This window comes from Chionomys nivalis, chromosome 14 (assembly GCF_950005125.1).
Source record: "Chionomys nivalis chromosome 14, mChiNiv1.1, whole genome shotgun sequence".
NCBI classification, from domain to species: domain Eukaryota; kingdom Metazoa; phylum Chordata; class Mammalia; order Rodentia; family Cricetidae; genus Chionomys; species Chionomys nivalis.
The window spans coordinates 20,218,301-20,238,352 of NC_080099.1; the positions used below are offsets into that span (position 1 = coordinate 20,218,301).

At 46.2% G+C, this 20,052-nt stretch overlaps 1 protein-coding gene across 10 annotated transcripts in view; it reads right to left on the reverse strand.

Annotated features, from left to right (window-relative positions):
- Positions 1–453: 453 nt before the first annotated feature.
- Positions 454–20,052, reverse strand: part of Znf532 (zinc finger protein 532) — a 93,258-nt gene continuing 73,659 nt past the window's right edge. For all 10 annotated transcript variants that reach the window (XM_057788314.1, XM_057788313.1, XM_057788311.1 and 7 more), the window contains 3 exons: positions 6,377–6,489; positions 3,711–3,867; positions 454–2,433 (listed from right to left, as the gene is read on the reverse strand). In XM_057788314.1, the coding sequence (XP_057644297.1) occupies positions 1,939–2,433; positions 3,711–3,867; positions 6,377–6,489 (765 nt within the window). In that variant the 3' untranslated portion in view covers positions 454–1,938. The remainder of the gene's footprint in view (positions 2,434–3,710; positions 3,868–6,376; positions 6,490–20,052) is intronic.

Genomic DNA, 20,052 nt, shown 5'->3' on the forward strand with positions numbered 1-20,052 from the left:
GATTGAGAGCAAAATATTTGGGTTCTAATATGCAAAGCCACTTACCAGCTTCGAGGACTCAGGTGAAGAGCTGAACCTGAACTCAGCTCCCTCAACTGTACTTCCCCGACTGCAGGCTGTACGGACTTGCGTGGCCACCACGCAGGCCTATTGCAAGGTTCAAACGCAGGAGCACGAGAAAGTGCCAAGGAACGCAACTGGGAACAACACAGATGCAACAAGGAACGGCAATTAAGCTTCAAGTTGAGGAGTATTTGCACACCCTTGGATTGTACCGATGGAGTCAACAGAAAGTGGCAGAGGAGCTAGCTGGCCACTGGCGAGAACGAGCAAGCCATTCTTCAGAGTGGAAAGAATTCGGCAATACTCTGTAGCCTGTCCTGGGAATGAGTCACTTCCCAAATTTCATGATGTCAGAGACCCACCAATAACTCTCTTGAAGAAGCTCAAGGGCCAGATGTTCCTTGTTTATTTACATGTGAAATGGGTTGAATACAGTCACAATGGATGTGGCTAGCACACCCAACAGCAGCAAGACCTTCCAAGGAACTGAACGTTGACTACAGTCTAGCATGCAAGTATCTATATACACAAATGAATTTCTTGGCCTAGGAAAACAAACCAAAAAAGTACAAAACCTATCTGGAGATAAATACAAGATATAAAATGCAACGGAAAACACAAAATGATAACCAAAATATACAGCTTTCCCAGAGAACTGTCCAGGGAAGTGACAGGAGGACACCTCCACAGTGCTCCAGTCAGGCGGTCGGGAGAGGGTGTGGAAACTCTAGAAGCCTGGTGGCTCAGGGCTTCATCTTGTGGCCAATTGCAGAGGACAGGCTGCTGCATTGCTAGGTCAGCGGTAAAGTTGTGCATCCCAGCTCTAAGTACCAGGACATTTGGCAGTAGCACCCAGAACAGGAAACACCAACTGTGTAGACAGCAAAGGGTTAAGTCAACCGTGCCTTTCTGTTCCTGTCAAGAGCCAGAGAAGTACTTGACATCCGGGAACTACCAGTCTCTGCAGGAGTTGGCGAGTCACGTGACATAACTTGACTAGAGAGCTACAGGTCTAACTATGTCTTTCAACTTGGACAGTAGGCCGGCCTTTTCCTAGCCTGTCTCAGCACGCTCTATGAGTCAGCCTGCTCTGTGAGTCAGCCTCGCAAGTTCACCCAGAAAAATCGCCAGCTGTTTTCTCCCCTGTCTGGATCCCCTCTTCCTCATTCCTCCAGGTGGATTAAGGATGCCTGCATTCCCTGCTGGACTCCTGGCCTCTTTTACTTACTCTGGAGGAAGCAGGGACCAGGGACCGGCAGGGCCACTTTGGATGCTGTGCAGGAGGGTTCAGGCCTCACCCCTCACCTGGGTGCTGTTGTCCTCGGAGCCCTCAGTGGCTAGGAACAGGCACGCTGAGTGTGGTGCTAAGACACTTAAGAGTGGCCAGTGTTGTGAGACCCACAATCACCTATAATTTATGTGGTGAGTTCTAAAAATTAAAAACACTAAAAAAGGCATGTTAGCCTGTAATTACTGAACTCATTCAAATTTGTAACATACAAAATGGTTGGTTTGAATTCAGGAACTGCCCCTGTTACGAAGAACTCTGCTTTAAAGAAACGGTACAAAAAAGGAAAACTCTAACCCAAAACAAATCAAAAAAAAACCTCAAAACATTTTCCACCAAATACTGATACAAACATGTAACAAAGAGTATAAAAAGTTATTTAAATATATACAAACTCTTTAAAACTCAAATACTGCCTTAATACTTATGGGGAGGGATACATCTGAGGAGGTGAGGGACAGGACAGAGAACATATTGCGACAGCCCAGATAGTACTGTCAACTCTGTTTTACTGCAAACTTTTGGTAACAAAAAAGTCTTGTTTCCAATTCCTATGTGACAGGGCTTCTCTTGTGGAAGATCTGTGGCTATTTCTCAGCTGAACTCATTCTTTTGGATTTGATGAAGGCCATGCCATGTGTCCGCATGTGTGTGTTTAAGGCAGCTTCCGTTTCAAAAGTCTTGGCGCACACTTTGCACTTCCTGTCTGATGCTGCGCCCTCGGCGGCTTCGTCCTCGGGGCCGGGCTTATTCTCTTGCAAGCTGTCTTCCCCAGCCCCGTTCTGCTTGGACACGGGCTGAGGCTCCTTCAGCTTGTGAACGATGAAGAGGTGCCTTGACAGGGAGACATGGGAGGTGTAGCAGAGCCCACACTCCCGGCACTGGTATGAGGAGCCGTCCGACTTGTGCTGAGGGATGTGTTCGTGGAACTGCAGAAGGTTCTCTGTGGTGAAGCCACACACGGCACACTTGTGAACCTTAAAGACGTTGATTTTCAGCTTTTTCAGAGGCTGAGTGATGGCTCCTCTGGGAGGCCTGAACTCTAAAACCGGTTCTTCCAATTTCCGCTTGGGACTGGGAGCCTTTGTTGGGGGAAGAAAGAAAGAAAAGTGATACAACTGAAGGTGGCGGGCTCTGTGCCTGGCAAGCAATGCCCAGGCTGCCAGGAAAGCAGACACTGGATGCAGGGGGACTGGGGCCTTAACGATGCACTCCACCCTGCAGCTTTCCCACCCCCAACCCCAGCAGGAAGCACTCTGTGCTTCCAGAGTCACTGTACACAGCAGTGAATGAGGAGTCACAGGGGAGCAGCACCCCAGGCCTTCCACACAGGAGTCAAGTGATGACATGGCATGGTCATGAAGGGCCACAGTGACAGGTGATATGTGGAGTGGGGGGGGAGTCTGGTTCAGACACTAGATGCTGAGTGCTAAGGCCCCAGGCGGGGGCTAGGCTTGTGCGCTCACAGGACACAGAGTGGACGGAGACAGGAAGTTCAGAAGACTAGGCCCGGGGAGGCAGAGTAAAGCACCTCGAGAGAACTTGGGCACACGCTTTCATTATGACTTGAGGAGATTACTACAAGACTCTGTGGACCCAGTACCTGCTCCTGCCCCTTGTAATTGTCCTCCTGGTCCTCCTTGTCACACCATGTCCCCTCTGGAGCTGCCTTTTCCTTTCCCCTAGCTTTCTAAATCCCAAGGGCTCCCACTTCCTCTGTACTCGGGCATGGCTCTGAAGGCCTACACCTGCAGCTACCTCTGCGTACACTTAACTTCCTGTGGGGAAGAGGGCCCAGTGCCACACCTGCCTAACTCTGGATGAGGGGCAGACTCAAGGACTAAGCGCTAATGCATGTCTTGAGAAACTGCTTTAGCCCAAGTACGTTCTAGACTTCTCATGGCACCAAAGCCAGCAGTCACTGCTACATGGTGCTTTCTATAACTCCAACTAGCAGAACACGCAATGCCCTGTGCACAGGCTCCTGTCAGCCATACACACTGTATACACACTGTCAGCTGACTGAGGCTTGCTACCTACACAGAGAAGAATAAGGCATGGTTGTGGGATCTGATCTGTTACCATTCCAAAGAGATCAGAGTCCCTTTGAACAGCGGCCACAGCCAGTGAAAAGCATCTGCTTAATATATTCTTTGACGAAGAGATTAATCTTAGGAATTATATGAAGAGCTCCTGTGTGTTATTTCTGCAAGGACACAGACAAAAACTTAGAAAAGGTTACATTTCAGGAGCTGGGATGGGCTGCACGGGGATTACTTTAGTCTTGACGTAGTCTGAGAGAATGAACAGGGAGCCCACATCAGCACCACCACAGTGAAGATCAGCTGAGATGTCTGACCTTGGCGTCTTCCTTTATCTCAGTTTCGGTTTCCTCCTCGTCGTTGGAAGCTTCACTCAGCTCTTTCACGTCGGGGTCCTTGATGCCGTGCATCAGCTGTATGTGCTTCTCCAGCATCAGCCGCTTGGTGAATGTCCGCCGGGAGTCTGGGCAGTGTCTGTGAGCACAAGATTGAGAGGGGAACTATGGCTGTCCAGGGGTGCGCACTGCAGAGGACCTGGCCAACAGCAGGTGCGGGAAGGCAAGTGAGCACTGGGGCCCCAAATAGAACAAGCAGCGCTGCTTTGACTCCCGCTCCCTATTGTGAAGAGGTCCTGCCCCCGGGCTTTGTGAAAGCTGCTGATTAAAAACCATTTCTGTGTCTGTGTGGATGTCACATGCAAGGTACAGCCTGGCGCCAGAGTTGCTACAGGGCGTTGTGGAAGAGCAGCGAGAACTCTTAACTGCTGAGCCACCTCTCCAGCCCTCTGCTGTGCCCTCACTACTTTGGTTCAGGCAGATATTTAGCAATTATTTAATTTGTAATTCTAGATGGCCTCAATCTTAAAAATCTGGAGAATATTAAAATTTCCAAGTTTTCTTACAGTGACTCAGAACAGCCCTTAGAATTTACATAAGAGCTTCCCCAGGCTGCAGGAGGCGCCTTCTGAACCCCTGTTAGACTAAACTAATTTACCCATGTTAGCCTAAGATTCCTCAAAGCACAAATACAACTTACGTTTGTACCTGGAAATCCTTATTCATTCAGGAGATTAAAATGCAGAAAGCAGGTTATCCATTGAAGGTAGGTAAATTACGTAAATTTTGTGCACTACAAAGATGATCTCCTGGAAAGGTTTTAATTTACTATTTTCCTAAGAAAACAGCCCAAAGCCAGGTTGTGGGGGCGCACGCCTTTAATCCCAGCACTGGGGAGGCAGAGCCGGGTAGATCTCTGTGAGTTCAACGCCAGTCTAGTATACAGAGGGAGTTACAAGACAGGCTCCAAAGCTTTATAGAGAAACCCTGTCTTGAAAAATAAAACAACAACAAAAAAGTGTGTGTGTGTGTGTGTGTGTGTGTGTGTGTGTGTGTGTGGTTGTCTATGCATGCCACGGCACCTGTGGGGCCAGGGACAACTCTGTGAAGTCAGTGGTCCCCCTTTCACCCTTAAGGTGGTTGTCAGGCTTATGAGGCACTTCAACTCACTAAGGCATCTAACTGGTTCTCTCATAAGGTTTTTGCCTAATAGTAAATTAGCTGGGGGAAAAAAACTCTTCATTTTACTGCCTTTCAGTAAAAGGGGAAAACATAAAAAAAATTTAAAAAAAAAAAAAAAAAAAAGGCAGCAGCTGTCATGGAAGGCCATGCCAGGCTTTTCCATCTTCTCGGCCCAGGACACCGTGTGCCTGAACTCTCACTGTCAACACACAGACTTCACGGAATGTTGTCTTCTCATCCATTCCTCCCCACTCTGATCTCCTCCTTAGGAAATGTTCCCTAAGTACCTCAGGCACAGAAAGTTCCCATTAGTCTGAAGGCCAGCCTCATGCGTGTCCTCACCACGAGGTCCATGGGGCCTGACTCTGACCACAATCAACCGCATTTCACACTGGCTCCATGGTCTCTCTGTTTCTTTTAATTAGATTTGCTCATTTTATTTATTTATTTTTTTGATACAAATTTTATACGTTCATTTCTGAATTAACAGTTATATTTTCTATGCATAAATATAAATTATATAGTCTATGTCCATCGATCTTTCCCATCTTGAAAATATTTTTAAATTATTTATTTTTATTGTAAACTTATTTTTTTTATTCTTTTTTACTTAAAATTTCCAACTGCTCCTCGTTTCCCATTTCCCTCCCCCTCCTCCCATATATTGCCCCCTCCCCCCCATTTTATTTTTTATGTGTGATTTTTTCCTACATATATGTATGTACACCACATGTGTGCTTAGTGACTGAGGAATTCAGAAGAGGGTACTGGATTCCTTGGAACTAGAGTTATAATGGTTGTAAATAACCAAGTAGGTGCCAGGAATCAAACGCAAGCCTTCTGCAGGAACAAGTGCTCTTAGGTGCTGAGCCATCTCTCCAGCCCCTCTGTGGTCTCTTGTGGGCAGAGTTTTAACCTGCTACACACTCTGCGCATGTGGGTTGAGTGGGTGACACAGATTTCCCACGAACAATAACCACCGCCGGCTCATCTCATACCAAGAGGCAATTCAGGACTATTGGTGGATGAGTTTACACTGGTCCCTCAGTCACATTTGGTGGATCTCAGCCAACAGTCAAAGTGTCTCTAACTGGTTGCAGCCAGATGGCTCATGGCCTGGGCTAGAGCTAAGGGTATAAATGGGCCCCCTTCTTAGCCTTCACTGAATCTGAGTAAATCATTCCTAAATCTACACGATTCACTCACTGTATAAAAGGTGTCTCAACACCTCACTCTACAACAAACACTTCCCACTCAGTAACAGAACACAGTGCAAGCGTGTGTAAAGAAATGCTGCTCATTTGACATGGGACGTTGGAAACAAATGTCCTGAAGAGGGATACGGGTGCTATGTTCAGAGCCTAGCCACCAGAGCAAAGGAAAAATCAAAAGGAAATGGGAAAAACCCGAGAAGGTTTGTGGCCGCCTCCCCTTCTCTGTGTGTCCATAGCAGATGTGAGACTTACGAGCAGGCGTACACTTTCCTGATGCCTTTGTGCTTGATGCGGTTGTGGCGGCACAGGCTGTGGGAGGAGCTGAAAGACTTGTCACACTGGCGGCAAGGATGCTTCTTCATTTGCTGTGCAGGAGAGAAGAAATGGCCCCTTAAGACGGTGGAGGCAAAATCACCTGATGTACTTCAGCTGGCATTTTGCAGCACTGGTGTTAATAGTTCTGCCACTGACCTACAGCAGCCCTAAACCAGTGTAAAAACTATCAAAACTCTAAAGTTCTTTGAAAATATATAATTACAGAGCTGGAGAGATGGCTCAGTGGTTAAGGACCACTGAGTGGTTAAAAGGACCAGGGTTCAATTCCCAGCACCCACAGGGCAACTCTAGCTGTCAGTAACTGCAGTTCCAGGGGATCTGATGGCCTCTTCTAGCCTCTCTAGGCACTGCACGCACACGGACACCCGTGTATTCAGGCAAAACACTCATACACATTAAAAAAAGCAATTACAGTGCACTGCTGGGTCATCCAAGAAGCAGCTCATTCTAGGAGGGCAGAATCCTTCACCCCTGAATACTTACACTTTTTACCAAATCCAAATACCTAGGTATTCGTGATAGAAATACTATTTTCATGAAGGCTGCTGTTTTGAACAGTAGGCAGTGTGTGAGAAACAGCAGCCACTTCAGTAACTACCAAGGAAAACCATCGCTGGATCTGCTAAATGGGGAACTGCCTCTTTCAATGTGCCATGTTAATCACTGGCTGATTTTAAACATTTAAAACATTTGTTCGTCAACAATTAAGTAACAACAAGACCCCTGTGAGATCCATGTGGTTACTTGGAACACAGAACTTTGGAGGGTGCTTCCGTGGGCTGCCTCTTAATGTGTATGAGAGAATGTTTACATATGAGCTATATACATGACAAAAATACTTTTTAAAAAAACTTTTCGAGACAGGGTTTCTCTGTTGCTTTGGAGTCTTTCCTGGAACTCACTCTGTAGACCAGGCTGGCTTCCAACTCACAGAGATCCACCTGCCTCTGCCTTCTGGGTGCTGAGATTAAAGGTGTGCACCACTACTGCCCGGCCATGATAAAAATACTTTAAAACTACTGGTAAAAATTACTTTTTTTTCATAGAAGTTTCCAGGCTGGGGACATAGCTCAGTGGTAGAATGCTTGTTTAGCATATGAGGCCTTAGTTCAATCCCAAGTAACTAACACACACACACACACACACACAGCTTCCCACTTTGGCCAGGTTAACAGTTGTACTAGTCAGATGCCCCTCTGGACCCCTGAAGCAAACTGGAAGTTTAGCTGAAAAGAAAGTCTTGGATGCCATGACAAGTATCAAGCGGTTCCCAACCAAACACTGCCATATCATAAGGCTGTCATTCTCCAGAATGGAACCAGTTTGGCTCAGCCTTTATTAAGTCAGGCTGCGTAGAATCAGTTCTCATGTGAGAGAAATAACTATCAGCAATACACATGATGAAGAAATACCTTCATCTGATGAAACTGATGACCTGTGAACTGGCAAGCAAACCTATTTAACGGGCTCTATAGACCACAGGAGGATCACAACCCTGTCTCTGTGGTTCACAACTGTGTGGCCAAGAGCAGACATTCAGCTAACAACAGCCACGCCCTCAACTGTGAACTAAGGTCAATAGCCATCTTCCTTATGGGGCCGAGGGAACCGAGGACTAAACACTGAGCAACTGAAGAGCCACAATCCTCCATTCCTCTGCCACATTAGCATAGTCGCGAAGTCTGCATCTCATCTGAAGAGATTGGGAAGCAGGCTTGTTTTATTTACAAAATATCTATTTAGCTCAGGCTGCTTCAGCCTCCCAAGTGCTACGGTTAAAAATGTTCACAACCATGCCTGGATTTCTAAATAAAACAAAAAGGATTGACAAGTGCCCAGAAGAGTCTTGGACCCAGACAAAGGCGAGGGGGAGAATTGTCATCTCTACGTTAACAATAAGAATCAATATTTTATGGGGAGAGAAAAAATAAAGCAATAAGCACCCTCTGCCTCTGAGATAAACTGCCATCTCTTGTGTGGGGGTCTGAAGAAGAATGGCCCCCGTGGGTCATTTGGAGTATTTACTTGTTTGAATACTTGGTCCCTAGTTGGCGGACCTGTGTGGTGAAGACCGGAAGGCATGGCTATCACTGGGGTGAGCTCTGAGATTTCAGATGCCATTCCCGGTGTCAGGATGTGAGTCCTCAGCTGATCCTGCCGTCTGCTATCATGGATTCTAACCCTAAGCCCAATTAAATGCTTTAAGTCACATGGGTCATGGTGTTTTGCCACAGCAACAGAAAAGGAACTGAGACATCTCCCAAGGCCTTTCCCCCATAATTCTTGCTCTCTTTTGAGAGAAGTCTAGGATGGCTTCAAATGTACAATTCTCCTGCCTCACTCTCCTGAGCTCTAGGATTACAGGCATGGACCACAGGAGTTCTTGATTACACAGAGCAAACCATTAGTAATCCTACTCTACTTACACAGCCAAAGAACACGAGAATACAAATGTCCTCTTCAGATAAAGCTTGAAGCACAAAATCATCCACAAATAGTTTTGTTTCAACAGTGGCATTTAAAGAGCCAAGACCTGATTCCCATTAATCTTGTATGTATCAGACAAACTTGGAGCTAAGACACAAGACTGCTTTCTAAGAGCAGGACAGGTCTCTCAGTGACAGAGTCAGAGCACAGAAGTGTATGTGTCAGTACGGCACAGCAAGAGGGCACAGGGAGAGGCACTAGACTCTTTCTACGGCAATGGACTTAAAGTTTTCTCAGTATATTAACACCAAAGCAAACTCTAACAAAGAAATACCCGTGAGGACGCCCTCAGAGGACAGTGGGTTAGAAGCAGCCCTGCTGAACCCATCTTCACAGAGCTAGCAACCTGCCAGGTTAGGAAAACACATAAAATGAAGACCAGGGTCAGGGGTGGAGCTCAGCTGGCAAAGCGTTCACTTGTGTGCACAAAGCCCTGGGTTCATCCTCAGGCCACACCACTGGGTGTGGTAGCACCAGCCGATCTCTGGAGACGGTCACTCCACTACTCCCTGAAGGCTACTCTTGTGACATGCATCCCCACTGCCATAGGGTGACCAATGCTCCTTTCAGGATGAAATGAAAATGAGGCAAGGTCCATGCTCAGCCAATGTTCAGGAAGCCCCCTTGACAGCCATCAAGAAAGAGCAGAATGCCCACTGACTAAAGGGTGCCTAGTAGGTCCCAAGTCGCGGTGACATACACCGTCAACTCAATCAAAATGCTTTCCAAGAACCGCCAGGGCAGAAGCCCCTCACAAGGTCATTTCTAAACACTGAACTGGTCTACTCAGGGCTGGCCCAGTTACACAGTTACACGATGGGTCTCCCCTGCACACCCCCACCCCAAGACTTTATCACCAGGAGCAATCCAAGTGCCCCCAAAGGATGCCGGACTGTTCTGACGGTGCTAAAGCCTGTGTGGCAGTGCTCTCTTCTGTACAAGCAGGTGCTCCTTGACAAACAGTGACTCTCAATAAACCCTGCACAAGTGCAAAGTGAACTGAACAGTCCCACAAATCCACTATGAAGCTGAAAACTTACAGCAAACCAGAGGCAGGGGCAGGGCAGGCTGTACATACCCTCCTGGGTTAAATTTACAAACGAAGCACCGTAAGAACTGAACTGATAAACAACAGTTCCAACACATGCTCCTCAAGGTTCTGTGAATGTGTCTAAGCTAAGGAGCTCATGGCTCTTCTAGCTTTGCACTGAGAGAGTGTTACGGCCTTCCTATGGCTTGTCTGAACTGGCAGCACCCCACACAGCATTACTAAAACGAGGGTCAGTTCAACAGCACTGCATTCTTCCCACGCAGTCTGACTCACGGTGGGCAGGCAGCAGCACAGAGGGCGGATTCAGTTCCTGGGTGGGACAGTACAAGATTTCATCACGCTGCTTATGAGTTGTTCACGTCTAGAACTTTCGACCTGTTGCTTTCACACCGCAGTTGACCACAGGTAACAAGACACAGACGATGAGACCACAGAGATAGAACGACATGTGCTTTTATAATGAAACTCAAGATATGTAAAAGACCTAGGGCGTGGGGGTGGGAACAAGATTCTGTTAGACCCCTTCACGTTCAGTTTGTGAACTATGTGAATGTGGTATACATGTAAATCAAGCCTTTTCTGATCTACTGCCTCAAAAAAATGTAAGTTAGGTTTATTGAGGTAAAGTTTTACATGAGTGCATTTTATATTTGATACACTACTTACTAAACATCATAGCTCACACCTCTAATCCCAGCATTTGGGAGGGAAAAGAGGGAGCTCAAGGCCAGCATGGACTATGTAAGACTCTCAAAAATAAAAGGATGTGGAGGCTGGAACAATGGTTCAGTAGTTAAGAGTGCATCCGAATCAGGAGCTCACAACTGCCTGGAACTCAGGTTCAGGGGACCTGAATCCTCTTCTGGCCGCAGTGGGCACATGCATAAACTCAAATAAATATTAAAAACAGAAACATGTCAACCAAGATACAGAACAGGTATGCTACTCTCCACAGTCCCACGTGCCCTTTGTGGGTAGCTCTGTCCCTCTTTTCTAGACCTTTCTGGTTTGCTTTGTGTACCTGCCATGAAGCGGGCCACGTCATAGCACACCAGGCACCCAGTACAATACACGGCTAACTCACCTGTGTGTCCCTTCTCACTTCAGAGAAATGTCCACTTAGAGCTATACCCTAGTCCACTGACCCCTTTACCAGTTGGTGGACACCAGTGTTGGAGGAAACGATGAACAGAGCTATTCTAAACATTAGGTCCAAGGCAAACATTTCCAGCTAATACAGAGTATTTACTTGCAGGTGTATCTAAACCCTAATGTTTTTCATTTCCTTAAAGGAATGATTGGGTGTTTTTATCCTCCATCAGAAGCTTGTTTTTCGGAAATACTTGGGTCATATGAACTAAGCCAGTAACCTGTATATATTTACTAGAAACACACCAGTAAGTCCTACAGGGCAAAAATCAGGCTGAAGTGCTGGGCACAGAGCAAGTACTGTTTAGTGTTCAGATGTCAGAAGTGTGAGCATGCCAGACACAGATATAAGGCTGAAAGAGCAAGGTGAGCTGAGAAGCAGCGAGGTAGGAAGGCTTAGACACAGGGACAGACAGGTCCTCCATACCAGCTGGAGCTCACACCCATCCATCCTTCAAGTGTCAAGTGCCACACCCATCCCCAAGATGGGTCTCTGCAGTCACTGCCTCTTTTCCCCTGTACACTGCACACACACACACACACACACACACACACACACACACACTTTCAGGAACTCCTTGCTGACATCCCTTTCACGTCTGTGCCACATCCACGAGCTCTGGACCCACACTCACATTCCTCCCACACATCCTCAAGGATGCTCTGGGAAGTCTCTCCTCTGAGAAGCCCACCCTGGAGTTCCTGAACCCCATCCCTCTCCAGTGAGGTGCGGTCATCAGCTCTGTTTCCTTGCACTCAGACACAAGTCCAATTCTCCTCTAATAATCATTCGGGATTTTAACTTTGAAACCTGTCCTCATTAATAACAGGCTGGTATCTTACGGCTGTGTTCACAGGTCCTCAACAAGCAAACTCTTAGCTGGAGTCTGAATTCAAAGTATCCCTCACAGAACACTTACTTTCTTACTGTCTGTGACTCTCCCAAGAAGCCTTCCCTCTACAAACTGGTTTTAGTTTTCATGACTGATGCTATCCATAGCGGGTACTATGTATAATGGTATATGTTTACTGAACAGAAGTTAGTGGTACATATGTAAGAAAAATGCTTACAAGTTAAATATTCCCATGGCATGTGAACAGTTTGTTTACACAGTTCCAGAATGCCTAAGTACTCAAGAGGGAAAGAAAAAGATTGAGCATCATCCCCAATCTGAAAAATTGACGAAAAAGTCAGTGCGAATATTCCAAAGTAAAAAACAGATTAAAATAAAAATCTAAAATCTGAAACATGCTTCTAATCCTCAAAATTGTTCAACCTGTGGTATGTATTAATAAACCCAAACTATTCTCTTTTTTTAAGTCTAAAATCTAGTATATCTCTTAAAAATGAAGTTTTCTACAAAATAAATTTTCTACAACATAAGCACTGAGATTAACATAAATAATATCTTAGTAGTACATTCTTAAGTCCACTTGAAATTGTTAACACACCCAAGTGAGGAAGTGTTAACAATCACTGCTCGATTTTAGGGCTGACATCTGGATAAGCAAAAAGTAATGCTATATGGGCATTAAAATTTGCTCTTCAAATCGGGTGGTGGTGGTGCACACCTTTAATCCCAGCACTTGGGAGGCAAAGGCAGATACATTTCTGTGAGTTTGAGGCCAGCCTGGGCTACAGAGCTAGTAGCTAGTTCCAGGACAATCAAAGCTAGAGAGAGAAATTCTATCTCCAAAAAAAAAAAAAGACAACAAATTCAACAAATTTGTTTTTTCTTGCTGGGCCCTGCTACATAATGTTACCTCCTGCTATTGATGCCAAAACAGGAAAGAAACCTGCTGATCCTGTGACCCTTGCTCACTGATCAAATGACCTTTCCACACACAAGGAACAGCCTTCCCCTAACATTTGGAAAATGTTCATAAACCCTTAAATCCTGATGGGGAGACAGTAGGACCCTGGCAACTGATGCCACTTTTCTGTTCCAACTCCGTCATTTCCAAGAACAGACCAAGATAGTATGTTTATGCACACAGCACAAACTGCCCACACATGGAAGCTCTGAGAAGTATAATTAGTGTTAACATTAATCACATTAGCCAGGTTTCTGCAAGCTGAAATTGGGCAGTTCTGGAGAAACATCTGAGAACAGTGTGATTCAGACTACAGGTTTTTCTGGGTACACCAGACTTTTCAGGCCATAACATCCCACCATAGCTGCTCGATTCTGCATGCAGGCTGAGTGCAGCATCCAGACACAAATGGCAGGAGTGTGCTACCTCGGGTTATTAAAACGCGAAATGTGGCTTCCTGGTCCTTGACTTAGACTGTTATCTCACATCCAACAGAAAACACCCTGCAGAACCAAATCCACTTAGCCAAGTGGCTAATCATCTAGGTAAAGTAACAAACGGACCAGCAAAATGAGGATGTTCTGCGGAGACACTTGTCTCTTGATCGGAATGGCAGGCTGCTGAACACTGGACCAACATCCCTCATGGGAATTTCTCCAAGAATCTCCTGCTGAAGAAGGAAAAGGTGCCAGGCAGAGGGGAAGTTTGTCCCCCAAAGACTTTATACAGTTCCAACAATTTATCAGACCACCTTATAAAATAAGACTGAAGCCCGGCTAATGATCGGTCAATGGTCAGTGGGAACACGCATTGACCAGGACTGCTTAGAGGGTCCTATCTTTGGCCCTCTATTTGAACTGGTGTACATAGAGAGTTCCAGGGCAGCGAGGGCTGTAACACAGAGAAACGCTGTCTTGAAAAAACAAAAAACAAACAAATAAAACAAACAAACAAACAAAAAAATTGATCTCACTTCAGGACCTCCAAAGACAGACTTGGGGAGTTTGCTGGATCTCTTTGCCCTTCTTCCCAATGTAGCCACATTGAATAAATCATTTTCTGTTTCTCACTTTTAATTTGGTTCTTTTAATTGTCTTATTGAGGACGGTTGCCAGTCCTGACCTGGGCACAAGGTGTACAAGGGGAATGCTTTTATTATTTCATGTTAGCACATTCTGAACAGATCCCAGGCTAAGGGCATCTTTGAGAGTGATCTAGATTGTGGGAGCAGCAGCTTTGAAATAGGCAGGCAAAGAACCCAGGCAAGTCGTCCTCTGCCTTCTATAGGCACTGTGGCATATGCAAACACACACACACACACACGTGAAACAAACAAATGTAAAAAACTCTGGTCTGCTGATGACAATGTACAAATGAAAAATTACAACGCAAAAGACTGATAAATGTGCACTAATAAAAGGCCAAGTCCAAAGCAGAAAGAAGATCCACAGCATTCACGCTCAGGACAAGCCAGACACTTTGCTGAGAGAAGGACTCACTTCCAGGGAAGCCCTGGGCACTGGGCAATAGCACTACCGATGCCTGCCTGGGTTCCCCGCATCTTCGCATGCAGAAGGGCTTGGAGTTCCTCTTACAACAGTAAACAAATCCCTCCTCTGCCCTATCAGGGAACTCCTGGGCTGCTAGCCTCCGGCCATCAGTTTGAGTGCGCCTTCCCTTACAAAGCTGTCAGGACTAACACTTCCTCGCGAGGCTCTTTCCGGTGCACACAGAAAGAATGGATGTGGCTGGGGGTGCGGACGGGGCCCAGGCATGTGCTGTGTGCTTTCTGATCACATCTGCCAACACCACACGACTGTGAAGTCTCTCTCCTGCCTTATTTCCCCTCTACAGGGGTTGGGCCTATCTCCGAGATGTCTTTTGTTTCCACAATGCCTGCCTACACATGGGGAACATGTGTTTTATGTCTATTCTCAGAGAATCTGTCTTCAAAGAGGAACTGTTGAAGAGAATTACAGAGAAACTGCCTGCCTGTCTTCCTTTCCTTCCCTTCGTTTCTTTAAATTAGGGTCTCGTGTAGCCCAATCAAGCCTTGAACTCACAATGTCGCTAGGCCTGGACTTCTGATCCTACTGCATCCAACTCAAGCTGGGATTACACGTGTGCCACCAAAGCCAGTTCAAGGCTGAACCCAGGGCCTTGGGCACGCCAGCCACACGCCCTGCATCTCCATTTCCCACTCATTCGCCTTCTAATAGAACTCTTCATAGAATATTTTTCACCCTTTTTAATTACACTCCATGGGGCCTGCTGCCAGGTTCGACACTGCAGGGATCTCAGGCACAGGGAGGGTTGGAGGTCTGGGTGTAAAGGGAAGATTCTGGCAGAACGAGAAGTAAAAGTCTTGTTATATAATAAGCTCCCGGCGTGGGGCACAGCATGTAGACAGCAAAACTCAAGGAAGCAGGCCACCAGGAAGCTGAAGGCACTGGCTCCACACGATGGAAGCGGGGCTGAAAACAAACAGCTGTTGGTGCCAGGAAGCTGAACTCAGTGCCTGACCGTGGGTGGTGTTTTAATAAGAACTGTTCTTACGCCAGCAAGTCCTGCCTGGAACACTGACCCAGAGCAGACTATGGCAGGATGCCTGTCTGGGCACCAGCACCCGCCCAGAATCCAGACATCCTCCACCTCCTGAGCACACTAGAAATAAACAGGAAAGCTGGGGAGGAAGCCTGTTCCTCCATCAGCCCTGCGGGCACCGCAGCAGGCGAGTCTGGATGTCTGTAAACATGTGTTGAAAGCTCTCAATTTTAAGAAGTTCTTGCTTTCACGCCTCAAAGGGTGCAGACTCTTCAGGGAGCGCCACGTGTGCTTTCATACCTCATGTGCAAAGATGCTCCTTGGTACCTAAAGCGGAGTGTTTAGGAAGGGTCTGGTTCTGCTGAGTGAGTCCACACTGTTCCAACCAGGCCCTTTCAGCCAATTCTCCTAGCCAAAGCCTCGGTCTGTCCAGCAGAAAGATAAAATTAGAGGTACAATCTATGGTTACCAAACCAGGTGACACATGACCATGGTAACAGACTTTGGCCAAACTGAGAGTCTAAATCAGCTTCTCCAGCTTTGCACACCAGAGACAAGAGCTGTGCGTCTAGACTGCTCCCTTCCACCTCGATTGAGCTCTAACTTTGACCCACAGGTGTGGGAGTCACCCCAGACCCCGAGGCCACAGCAGGTGCACAGTAAAATGGGGAGCTTGCTGGTGGCCACAGTGAGCTCAGAAAAGGTGACCAACTGAAGTAGCAAAGGAGATGAAGACACTGCCATGTGTCGGCAGGTCACACGCAGCCCTGTGCCCCGGATACAACAGAAGCAAGGTCCACACAGCCAGGCTTCAGCAGTGTTTCACACCTGCAGAAGTGCCAGGGCTTACAGAATTGCTCTGGCAGCTCTGGTGGGTGGGCTAGAGAGCTCTGGGCTCTGCCAAGGGAATTTACAGTGGCTCCTTGGCTATGGCTCCCAAAAAGGAAGTTCAGTTAAGTCTGATCCAACCAGGAGGGATAAAAGCTGTTCCCACTGAACAAGTGCAGACACTTTTTCTTGTCACTATTCCGGAGCAGTAGTATGTAACAACCATCACCGTAACAACAATTTGCATGCTATTTCACTGTGTGGGCTCTTTTCAGTCATCCTAAGACTATTCAAAATTTAAAGGTGAGGCGTGTCAAGAGCGGGTACCGCATCACATTGCCTAGGGGCCTAGAGCATCCTTGGATGTTGGCAGGGGAAAGCAGCAGAATCTGCTCCAGAACCAATTCCCATGGATACAGAGGGACCACTATACTGAGTTGCAATCACAAGGGATTGGATCCTAGTAGGATCCCCTAACTACACCAGCTCTGGGCATCCCAGGCCCTAAGGCTTAAAGTACTTTCAAGAACAAGGTACTGACTTGACGACTAGAACGTAACAAACATGCTTTACTGCTTGGTGTTGTAACGTGGTTGCACATCCTTGAATTTGGGGGTTTTATGCTCAGTAACCCACACAATGCACTTTGATACAAACCCTCCCACAGTGCCATCGGAAAGCAGCCATAAACAGCTAATAAAGCCATGTCCTTTCCTTTAGCACACACAAATGAGTGCTAGTAAATACACCTCTAACTCCGCTCAATGCTGTTTGCAGCAAAGTCAGACAAGTTTATAGGAAATGCCTCTCCTACGGCTCCAGCAGACATCTCTCCAGACACACAGTTCATCCCAACGGGAATCCTCTGTCTGACACACAGTCGTCCTTCTGGCTACAACGAGAAGTGGAATAAAATCCACAGGCTTATCTGTGTCACATTTTCAAATAACTTCATCTTTCCTGAGAGATTCAGTTCATTTTATTTTTCTATGCCTCACAGAATAATCGGTATATTTTAGAAACAGAAATTGGACATTTGCTTGTCATTTTTCTTTCAATTTAGTATTCTCAGTCTCCTTAGACTAAATGTTGCCATCCAGTCCGTGACCATTCGTGACTCTTGTCATTGTAACCACTTCCCTTTCAGCTCAGTCACAAATTATCAAAATCAGTACTAGAGGTGTATTTTGTGCTCCTGAAACTAAAAACTGTCAATACCATCATTGCAAGGCATTTATATCCTTATATTAAAAGATAAGGACTTTAAATAAAATGCAATATTTATAACCATTCTTATAAACACTGTGATAACCACAAAATTACATATACTGTAAAATGTTCTAAACAAAATTATAATAAAATATCAAGGTCTGTGGCCATAATGAATGACTCTTCATAAAACCAGCCTTACTGTAAGATACACATTTCTAGCTCAAAGCACTAATGTACAAGTCAATTTATGTCTGGAAACCTAAGGCCCAAAAGAAAGGTCCCGTTCCATAGCAGAGCAGGGACAGGGCTGAGCCTCACCAACTTTCCTGCTGGGGCATCTTTCCTGAGCCTGGGGTGGACACAAACCTGGAGTACGCCAGGCATATCTACCACTATGCCACACTCTGAACCCCGCCTGGTCTGTGCACTTACTTTAAAACATCCCTCCTAACCTTTGAGTGATCACAAATTCTAAATCAAAGGACAGGAAAAACTGAACTTTTATCCTCTTATCAAGATAATAATGATTTGGCTGAAGGTCAACATCCTCACAATTTAAATATAACTTGAGAAGAAAAAAAAAAAACAACTATTTTAATCCTGTGCCTACATTAAAGTAACTCATGCCTTGTGGCAACAGTATAAACGACGCTCATGCCTTGTGGCAACAGTATAAACGACGCTCATTAACCATCTGGCCAAAAAACCAGTGCAAGCTAGATGATATTCTCTGTCCACAGCCAATAGTTATCACTCGGTTAAAAGCAGCAAACAAAGGAAGTAATGATATTTAATCTACAGATCTAATAAACCTTGACAAAGAAAACCGTGCCCTGTCCCTTTTACAAACATGAGTGGGACCCAGGCTGTATAGATGACTTTTAAAAGGTATGTATATACTTAGATGGAGCGATAGCTCAGGGATTAAGAGCACTGCCTGCTCTTCCAAAGGTCCTGAGTTCAATTCCCTGCAACCACGTGGTGGCTCACAACCATCTGTAGTGAGATCTGGTGCCCTCTTGAGTAAGAGACCTGGTCATTCGTCCTCAACACCTTAGACCATGAATCCCAATATAGACAAGTTCAACAGAACAGCCATAAATGGGCTGCCCATGCACGCTTCAGCCAGGGCATAAATTTAAAATTTTTCATTCATACACATACACACACACACATTTAATACCCACATGTACAATGTACATGTATGCACAGACAGGAAGGCACGCGCATGCACACACACACACACACACACGACAATGAAAGCACGAAGTTTGTAAAGGATTACAGTGAGTCTGGGTATGGCTGCTGCAATCAGGAAAACAATCCAAGCATCATTTTAAGAAGCAAAAGTCAGCACAGGCTGTCTGAGCTCTGCTAAGAACCCAGACTCCACCTACCGTTCTCCCATTGCTTTCTTCTAGCTACATCTGAATGCCTATTCCACAAAAGGCTAAAAAACAGTTTTACAAATCACCCACACCCAGTACAGAAAATGAGAAGGCGGAATCTGCAGTATTCGTCAAGATGGCTTAATGCGTCAAGGCGTTCACTAGCAAGCCTGGGCCCCACATGGTAGAAAGAGAAAACAGATTCCCACAAGTTGTCCTGAATTCCACACATGCGCAGTATCATGTGTATGCCCATAGATACGTACATGCACATACACACGATTATTAAAATTTGGTGATACTCTTTCACTTCACCCTCAACTGAGGTTACACCTTCGGGAACAGCATTACAACGTCCCATCATCACCTGTCCTGTAATCAGGCATGAGACAACCTCAGATCTGAGAGCAACGACTTCTCTACTCACCACCCTTGAAACGCGCGACTTCTGTGGGCCTGGGCCTCCCCATTCACCAGCAGGAGGAAAGGCAGGGTGGAATTTTGTGAACACGTGTGTGGGGGATCCACTTTTCCTGAAAATAATGCAGCAAAGGGGGCTGGTGCTGTGAAAAATCACATGAGCAAGAGCCATGGGGATGAGAGACCAGGCTTTACACCCTGGCTAGTCACCAGAATCACCTGGGAGCTCTAAGAACCGGCCACGTGTGCTGCACTTCCACGGCCGCCTGCCTGTGGCCTTGGGAGCAGGTATGGCAGGGCACTAACAGGAGGCCCGAGCCAGACCCGCTGCTCTTCCTGAGCTCTCCCCTGACACAACGGCTGCTTCCAAAAGCGGCTCCCATTCTCAGGTTAGATCCGCTGTCAACATGAATTAGATACATGATCACAGCAAAAGGTAGAAAATGATGGGAAACAGGATATCAGCATAATCTCAAATTATCCTTCCACAAAGCACTTATTAATTACAATGGAAAATAGCAATTTGCAGTGAAGAAACTTGGCAATCACCACAATAACCAAGTATTTAGGGTTGACAAATCCAGGAATGAGTCATAGAGCCACCAGGTACATCCTAATAGGACGCACTGAGAAGGACAATGCCACTTCCGTGACATCCTTACCAAAATCAAAGCAAATCACAAGGGAAACACCAGACA